General features: G+C 40.2%; 1 protein-coding gene across 1 annotated transcript in view; it reads left to right on the top strand.

Annotated features, from left to right (window-relative positions):
* klhl13 (kelch-like family member 13) overlaps positions 1–7,110 on the top strand; it is a 33,229-nt gene extending 26,119 nt beyond the window's left edge. The window contains exon 8 of the mRNA XM_083890501.1: positions 6,098–7,110. Within this exon, the coding sequence (XP_083746627.1) occupies positions 6,098–6,585 (488 nt within the window). The 3' untranslated portion in view covers positions 6,586–7,110. The remainder of the gene's footprint in view (positions 1–6,097) is intronic.
* Positions 7,111–9,728: the final 2,618 nt, after the last annotated feature.

Genomic DNA, 9,728 nt, shown 5'->3' on the forward strand with positions numbered 1-9,728 from the left:
GGATGTTATGTTCTAGGTATGTGTAGTGAGTGAGTTTAAAAATAGGTTTCGTGCCATTGAGTAGTAAATGGAATTAATTTATTTTTGTTGTGATTGTATGTTTGATATTTTCTTTTTTTCCCTTCCTCCTAAGTATTTCAGCAAACAGTTGATGACAAATCTATGATTATGTGGTTACCTCATGATACCTACTTCAAGCTCTGCTGCATGTAGCATAAAGTGCCATGACTCATCAAGAGAGGGTTTTGTGTGTGCGCACACATGCTTGAATGTATTTGTTCCCTCTTTAGGACCGTTTATGGCATGAAGGCTAACCTTGTCAGGACCAGTAGTCCTCATGGAGACCAAAACCTTATCCTAATGTGGCAGAACCTTTTTCTGGTTAAGTTAGGGCTAAGACTCATAGTTAGGTTTAGGCATTAGGGGGAGTTAGGGGATTGTGTTTTGTTTAGGCTGTCCAAATAAACACAAGTAAATACATGAGCCAACCTGTTAAGGTTTGGTAGAAACAACAAAACAACACAAATCAAGCTTCATTTATTGACATGCAATAACACATCAGTATTAAGAAATTATCTGGAATTTGCTGTTAAGCTCTAGTTAAATAGTGATAAGTGAACTTTCTAGTTTTTGAGATTTACAGTGCTTTCTAACAGTATGTTAACAGGCGTTTTGAAGAGCACACAGGTTAAGCTAGTTAACATATACTTTGGGCTTCGGTACGCTGAGCAGAGGGTGGACACTGAAATGAGGCCTTTTGTCAGTCAGCACTTGCTCTCTCGATGTCACCTCAGTACTTCACACTGCACAGGATTGAAAACAAGTCCTGCAGTATGGAGATGAGCCCTAGTTTCCCCCACTGTGACTAATCCAGAGTGATGCTACAGAGTAAAAGGGAGAAGAGGTTGTGGAAGAGAAATATGGAAGAATGGAGCAAAGTAGAGGACTAAAACCTGTGTAGGAGGTGAAACATAGTACAGTCTGTGTTAATCCCTCTCAGCTGTGAGCACAATAGTCTTTCTACAACACACACATATGAAAGGGTGTAGCAAGAGTTTTCATGAATGTATGGATATGTTACATGACAGAGATACAGAAGACAACATAAAATATGGAATTAGGGGGTTAGTAGTAGACTTTTGTGTATCACCAGTAAAAAGCAGCAGTACATCACTATTGGTGTTAAAGCAGGATCTTGGGAAAATCTGTGCAAATATCACCAAGGAAATAAATATTTGCACTTTGAGTCGTGAAGCAATTACACTTACAGCTTAGAGAAAGAACTCGGAGCACTAACCTCTGCCAACTTTGTGCTCATTTTCCCACAATATCAATATACTTGCGTCCCGAGTAAATCTCATCATTATCCGTCTTTTATTTTTTGAGTTGTGCTGTTCACAGTCAAACACTGCAGTTGAGGTTAATAACAATGTCAGAATTTCTACTCATACATTTATGACTATCTGTGGAATATTGGCTTTCCATTTGTGTGCTTTGTTAATATACATAATTATCTTTGCACAATTCACAGACTGTATTTACACGACCACCTGCTAGGATTTGACAGAAAAAAAACTGAAAATCTCAATAAAAGCAATAATATGAAGTTAATTTACAACGTAAGGTGCTGTGCAGCATACACATGCATTGTTCTATTAGATACACTCTTTGATTTTTGATTACTGTGCACACCACCAGTGAATTTAATTTCATAATCCACAGATCTCATCATTCTTGCAGGGGCTCATGTCACTCTATACACCGCACATTATCTGCCTTATTAGCCTTGTTTATATCATGTTAATGATTAGAAAGGTTTTTTTTTTTTTTTTTTTTAATTATTGTATGTTTTTTTTCTTGGTCTTTTTTCTTGGTCTCCCTTCTGTCATTTGTTTATATGTATATATGTGTGTGTATGTATGTATGTATGTATATATATATATGTATATGTATATATATGTATGTATATGTATATATATATATGTATATTTGTGTGTCTATATGTATATATATAAATATATGTATGTTTCTATATCTATCTATTTTATATATTAAAATATACATAAATAAAATAAATAATATATATATATATATATATATATATACATATACATATATATGTTTATTTGGCTAATAGCAGAACAGAACAGTAGTAGTGTGCATACTAGGGCTGTCGCTTCTTTCAAAAATCAAGGTTGAAGAAATATTAAATACACTCAGGAACAAAGTGGCAACTCTAGTGCATACCTGTGAAAAATCCCATTTAATTTGATCATATATTAAACAATGCTTGTATTTGCTTGTAACAAGCCATAAAGCAATCACTACCATGCATCATTATGAAGGTAATTGTGATTGTTTATACAAACAAGAAAGCTCATCCTTTTAAACCACTTTAATTAGTATTCCAAGCATAAGAAGTGGGGCATATTGGGAACACGCAGTCCTCGTGATTTGACAAGCCCAGCATCACAGTGGAGCAAAGATGAAAGACACAGTTTCACTTTTTAAAATAAATAACTGAAGTGATAAACAACATAACGGCGGAGGACCACACTAATCTGCTGCTAGGCAGCTGCTTTTTATAATCGTTCCGCTTCAGGCTGTACTCTGCAGTACATGGGATTTATTGTTCACTCCTTTGATATTATAATGGCTTCTTTTTTGTTGTTGTTGGTTTCATGTTTCAATGAGGCAGGTAATAGCCAGCCAGCTCACACAGCTGTCACAGTGGTGAAATAGGTAAATTTTGCTATTGTAACAGCTGGGTGTGCTGTGACACATTGTCACACTTTGCACCTGCAGAAGCTCAAACTGCGTGTGGGGAGGAAATGAACATTTGCATGTTACAGATTAGAGCAGGTTGGACAGTTTTATGAATACAGCTGTGGGTTATAACCCAAGAGAGAAAAGTGTATGGCTCATTTAGAAACTGTAAAGTGCTCTGACTGGTCGTTAAGACCTCAAAACCGCGATATTATTTATTTATTTATTTATTTATTTTCTCTCTCAAACACAAAAATGCTTTTGCTGCAAAAGGTACAGCTAAACAAGCAGCAAGCTTTAGAGGAATGTTCTTGCACTAAGGTCCTACTGTCTCACCACAGTCTCTCAGCTGTGCTGTCTGAAAGTATTCTGTCAACTGGATGAAGCTGACACATGCACTCAGCCTGCAGACCGTCACAGCTCAAGTGGTGTAGCACAGTTCAGACACAAGTACTCAACCGGTGCAGAGCCACAATGCCTGTGCTTCACAGTAACACAGATTAAAACGTGTTTATTTATTTATTTATCGCTGTTGTGTTTTGTTGAGTCTTCAACACCAAATGACTCTCTGTGCTTCGACTAATTTGGACTGAAATCTTGTACGTATTAAAATGCTGCAATTGCAGCTTTTGCACATAACAGCGGTGCGTTCCTTTTTGCCATTTCATTTGAAAGTGTATGGGTGTGTGTGTGTGAAATGTATGCTTGACCTCAAACAAAATCCCACAATGCAATAGAAATAGTAATGTCCCACTTTCTGCTAATAAAGTGCATTTAGCGTCAAGCATTGTTGCATGAGTCGACATTCCTCAGCGGGCTAAAATCACAGTGGAACTTCACTTTACCTTTTCACTCAAATAAATGACCATCCATTACTGTGTGTTATACAGAGAGTAGTGAATGACATATTTGAAATTGCATTGTGGGATCTAATGTCCCTGCAGTGATTGATAACCACACAGTAATGTCACATAGCTGCACGAATGGTTCACTATGGCTTCCCAATTCTGCTTTTACTGAACAAATCTTACCTGTCTAGGGACAATAATGTACAGCTCTGTGAAATTTCATTAGCTTTTACAATCCCCACAGAGCTTACTGTATGCTAATGTAGATCTGTGAAAAATACATCACTCGTAGCTGGAGCTTGTCTGTCTTAAGCAGTGTGCATCTTTGTTTGTTCAAACACGGATCATTAGAAAAGGAAGCTTTATTGTGATTATATAAATTATAACAACATAAGTAGCGCCACGCCTGGTCAGTGCTTAAGAAAAAGGGGAAATTATTACTGAACAATGAGCACAAACAGTATACTGTCATCTTGAAAGGCAGTGACCATGGATTAAAACAGTATGTATTGAGAGGGTACAACACTGGTTTGTTGGTGTTTATTTATTCGATCTTACGGTCCAGTGAAAGTCCAGTGTTGTTGGTGCTGGTGTTAATGGACCTGTAGCGCCTGTCAAAGGGCAGCTGGTGTAACAGATGGCGTGCAGGGTGGGCAGAGTCTTTGGTTACGGTTTACACTCTAAAGAGGCAGAGTTTTCTATTATATTCATTAATATTCTGCCTTTTTAAATACAATTAATAGCGATTTTATGTTCTAGTGCTTTAAACGCACATTCATACTGATTCTATATCTAGCATGTTGGCTATCACTCCCGGTTATACCCTGCCACTGTACATGACAGCAGGGCCGTTTCAAGGAATTTGGGGGCCCCAAGCAAACTGGATATGGAGGCCCAGGCCCAAAGCTGGCTGTTGTCAGCAACTACTGAGAGGGGCCCCCTTGAGGGGGATCCCGATAACAGTGTCATTGCACCTACTGTATTGACCATCACAGAAATTAAAGGAGCACTCACACAGTTTGTCGTTGCATTTTATTCATAACCAGTCGTTGCAATTGCTTGGTTTCCTTGCTTTCTTGCGACGGGCCCGCATGACATTTGTAAATTCGGGTTTGGTATTTTGCCACACATACTGACCAGGAACCATCAATCCTCCAGTTAGCGGATAGCCACGTCATCCGATCAGCTTTATTTTAAACTTTTCAAGCTATAAAGTTATCAGTGAAATGGCTAAAATAATTTTGTCTCAGTTGGGCGTGTATTCTTCTAATTTCTCATTAATAGCACCTGAGTAAACATTAGGGTAGCAGGATACCGATCAGACATCATCAAATCAGGCCAAAGCCCTTAAACTGATTCATAATGACTGCAGAGCCTCCTCAAAGAGAAATTGGAGTACCTGATGCCAACTCCAACATTGTGCTCTTATCAGTTTTAAATGGCTGACTTGTCCTTTTGATAAAGAAAATGGAGAGTTAGGCTATCTTTGGATGCGAGCAGTTAAGGTGGCACAGCATCACAGATCAGGGCCATGGCAGCTGAGTAGACGCCTCAGGCCACAACAATAAACCAAGCATGCGATCACCGGGCAGCAACAAAATGGGGATTCTGCCTCTACCCAGCATGCGCTGCAAATCTTCACCTCATTTGGTCCTAGTCAGTCTGGCAGGAGGTGGGTGGGGGCTTGGCGCTTTGGCTTCCACCCAAATGCATGCTGGGATTGTGTTCCTCTTTATTTTAAGCCTTCCCTGTAGACATGTCCCGTTTTTTTTTCCATCCCCACTTTCCCTCAGCTTTTTTGTGTCTCTGCGTCTACAGACTGTTTGTGCATATATGAGTGAAAGCTTTGTCATGAGTGCTCTTTGTACCGAGTGCTCATCATTCGCATTATACCACTCTATAGAAAAGAGGTTGAACGCTCTGGTTTGTATGAATATGATTTAACCTGCGTGTTGATTGTTTAGTTTGTATGTTGACTTTTGTTCCTCACAATGTTACTTCGGCAAATTTGACCATTTCATTTCCACAAGATGTTTTGTGGGCACAAGCAAGATAAACCATTCTCTAAAGTGGGCAACCACAACACCAAAGCATCCTGGTTGTAAACTGTAGTTCAGCCTCATGTGACTGGTAGAAAGAGTAAGTAAAGAGTGCGTGCTTCGATTTATCGGCGTATGTGGTGGGAAACAAGTCAGGATGAGCTGAGGGCATCAAAGTGCTACCTTAGCTGCTTTAACATGAAATAAGATCATAACCATTAGAAAAAAAGGAGTAATTTGCTTAGGATGGATTGTGTTCACTGTTGTTCACAAACTGTCTGCTCAGGAATGTGGTCACATGCATCCCAGAACCTACTCCAAATAATTTTTTTGTATACGGTCTGTAGAATTAATGTTGATACCAGATCTGATTGACAAGTCTGCAACGCTGTCTTAACATCAGTTTGGAGACTAAAATGCTTTTTCTTCTTCTTCTTGCTTCAGGGGGAATCACTCATGACACTTTCCAGAAGGAGCTGATGTGTTTTGACCCAGATGCAGATAAATGGACTCACAAAGCACCCATGACGACAGTCCGCGGCCTACACTGCATGTGCACAGTGGGCGACCGCCTCTACGTGATCGGAGGCAATCACTTCCGAGGCACCAGCGACTACGACGACGTGCTGAGCTGCGAATACTACTCCCCCGCTCTTGATTTGTGGACACCTATTGCTGCCATGCTACGAGGTCAGAGCGACGTGGGCGTGGCCGTGTTTGAGAATAAGATCTATGTGGTGGGCGGCTACTCCTGGAACAATCGCTGCATGGTGGAAATAGTACAGAAGTATGACCCTGAAAAAGATGAATGGCACAAAGTATTTGACTTACCCGAGTCGCTGGGTGGGATCCGGGCCTGCACACTCACAGTTTTCCCCCCTGAGGATATTTCAGGCTCACCCTCCAGAGAGTCCCCCCTTTCAGCACCTTGATGAGCAAAGGGGGTCGGGCATGTCTTGCTCAAACACCTGTAACTCCTTGCCCACGGAACCCCCTCAACAAACACACCTTAGAGACATTGTTTGCACTTCCTCTTTGGACTGCATCTGTACTGCTTCCCCAATTCCCCCCTTCACCTTCCCCTAAGCTGTGCAGAAACCCCTCCCTAAACGGTTACAACTACATACCGATACGGTTTGGCAACCTAATTACGCGTTAATGTTGCATACTCGGTATATTTTGGCAGGAAATACCTTGACTTGAAAAGTGACTTTGCAAATCAACTTTTCTACCTGATGTCGACAGAGTTTTCTTATGTCCTGTTTCTTTAGGTGTTCTACCTTGAGATGCTGACTACTACACTTGACTGTCTCTTCTAGTCTATGCCAGGTTAGCTGCAGGTGACCCTAGAGAGCGTAAGCATAGGGACAGGTGAGCTCACACACAGCTGGTTTTTAACTCAGGGGTTGGCCCAGGCCCCATCAACGTCTCTCTCGCTCTCTTACAGTTTCACTTCTTTCCTGCTATTGCTCTGAAACTGTTAAAATGGTGTTTTCTAAATTTAATAAACATGGTTTTAAAAGTAATTCAATGTTGTCATTGATGACTGCAGCAGACGAAAGCGTCAAACCTCAAAAATCCCAAAAGCGGACAATGACTCATGATTAAGACTACATGACCTGCTGCTTCTCTCTCCCTTCCCCTTCCCCCTCAGTCTCACACTTAGACTGTGTCAATCAGGCTTGTGCTTGTGTTTTGAGCACAGTGCCTTATATCTGGTAGGTGGGATGTGACTGATGGCCGCATAAGTGAGATATGTAGCGTGACTTGTTTTTATCAAGCTTTGCATGAGAATAATATGCTGTATTATTATAAAAATCAAACCACACAGGATTTTAAAGCTGCGGCGTGCAACTCTTCAGTAGAAACATACAATGCTAATTGAGCTCATCACCTCCACACGACTGTGTTTGGATCTTGTGTTGCTTGCGCACCGAGTAACACATTTTACATCACGATGGATGAATGTAAGGCAAAAGTAGAACATGTACAGCTGCGTACGTAGACTATGGCTGAAAACACCCACGAAGTGGATTCTGCGACTAAATATAATAAGGTTTTTAAAGTTTCAGTTGGATAGTCAGGAGACGGCTTGATTGGGCTTGAGGTAATTGGACAGAAGTGATGGTGATTTCAGTGAAGCCTCTCGACTTGTACAATATATGTGTTCATTAATGAGCAGTGGGGGAGCAGCAGCCTGCCTTTATCCTTGTTTTGTAAACTTCACTGTACTGAATGAGCTGCAGAGATGAAGTGAAGGATTAATCGACCCACGGGCAGGAAACAGTCAGTTTGCTCACCTGTTATTAGCTGTTTGTAATGCATGGGTGGACATAGACATTTAGATTAAACCATTGAAAGGCTTAATCCTGTTTATTACAGTAGATTACTCGGGATGTTCACTGCTTTCAAATCGATGCTTTGAGTTAAATAACAGCCTTGTCAGGGGACAGAGGCTTGTTCCTCGTGCTCATGTCGGCCACAGAAAACTGTTCTCCACAGCAAACTGACCCCTATGAACTGGAAAACTGGCACTTCCTGCCACAGTCGCCGCTCCTCCCGGAGTCGAGACAGACGGTAATGTCGCCAACAGTCTGCCCACCTGCTCCACGATGATGAAGGCCTTAACCGCAGCATATGGTGTCCGAGACGTCTGCCTCATGCTGTTCCCGGGAACAAAAGGTTTGTGTAGTCATCAGGTGAGTTTGGTCTGGTGCTTTACATTCTCATTATATTCTCATTATATTCAATTAATGAGATACTGCCATGGTGCCTCTCATTTCAGATTTAATGGCTGTCCCCAAGGTGTTCACTGCAACAGGACTTCAGCTGTAGACCTGCCAGTCTGTCAGGTTGTAGTAAGTAGTTCTTTTTGTACCTTTTTCTAGACTAAATGACTTGTTATATTTCACATTTTCATTTCAAGGCCACATTCTTTTAAGTTTTTATATATAGAGTCTTGTGCAGTTGTCATGCACTTGATTTCCCCCTTAGACTTGCTGATTTTAGTCACCTTTTTATGACAAACTCGAGTATTGGATTGTCTGGTACATTTGATGGAGGCGGTCGAAATCATTCTTTCAGATTTACAAATACTTTGTAATCCCACAATAGAATTGAACGAATGTATCAGGATCAGGTCCAGTCAATGAAAGTGTAAGAATTCAAGGTCATCTTCCACTGGACATTTCACTTAAATACACAATATAAGCAAACTAAGAGCCAGCTTAGGGCGCCGCAACCACCAGGGGGCCCCCAAGAGCATTTAATAATTTTCTTTGTGTGTGATAACAGTAATTTTCAAGTATCTTTATCTTGTTACAGTTCCATCTCTTTATTATGTAACTATTTGTTTATATTATCTAATACTGTCTTTAGTGCATTTGTAAATTAGTGAGGTGCTGTTTTACTAACTTATTTGACTAAGTAAGTATTTCGTGCTTAGTAAGTATTTGACTAGGTATTAATACAAAGTAAAACATCAACACAAGACCATTCTTCAAAGGTTTATTTATTTTATTTTCCATTTAAAATTAAAGCAAGCCAATATAAGGATAAGAACATGTGAGGTAGCAACATAGGTACTGCTGTGCAGAATTCCCCCAGAATCATGTTATTATTGGCGTTGATAAAAGGCCCCAGTCTCAAAATGACCTTGTGACACTTTAAGTAAACCATATAAATAAAATAAAAGAAGAAACATCTCCGGAAAGGACCATTTTTATTGTGTTATTTTTAAATTAAGTGTCAGAAACCTGTGTCCCTGCTAGCATCCATGTTGTTGCATCAGTCTTGGCTCACTTGGCTTAATGCTCTGCAAAATCAATACCTCATACAGCCACGGTCCAAAAAAAATAGACTGAATTTACAATAAACATCTTGCCGACTGAATCACAGGCTCACATATACACTGGTATGGCTTGAACTTCTAAAGTTTGTCATATTTTCAGCTTGTATGAGTTCCAGTCTATTCAATTCTCTTTTTATTGACTGATTTTATTAAAAAAAACATAGGGTTGTGCACACATGAAATACTGGGGCATCGACTAAAATCTGGGGCTGATGCATGGCCAGA

Source organism: Microchirus variegatus, assembly GCF_963457635.1.
Source record: "Microchirus variegatus genome assembly, chromosome: 5".
Lineage (NCBI taxonomy): Eukaryota > Metazoa > Chordata > Actinopteri > Pleuronectiformes > Soleidae > Microchirus > Microchirus variegatus.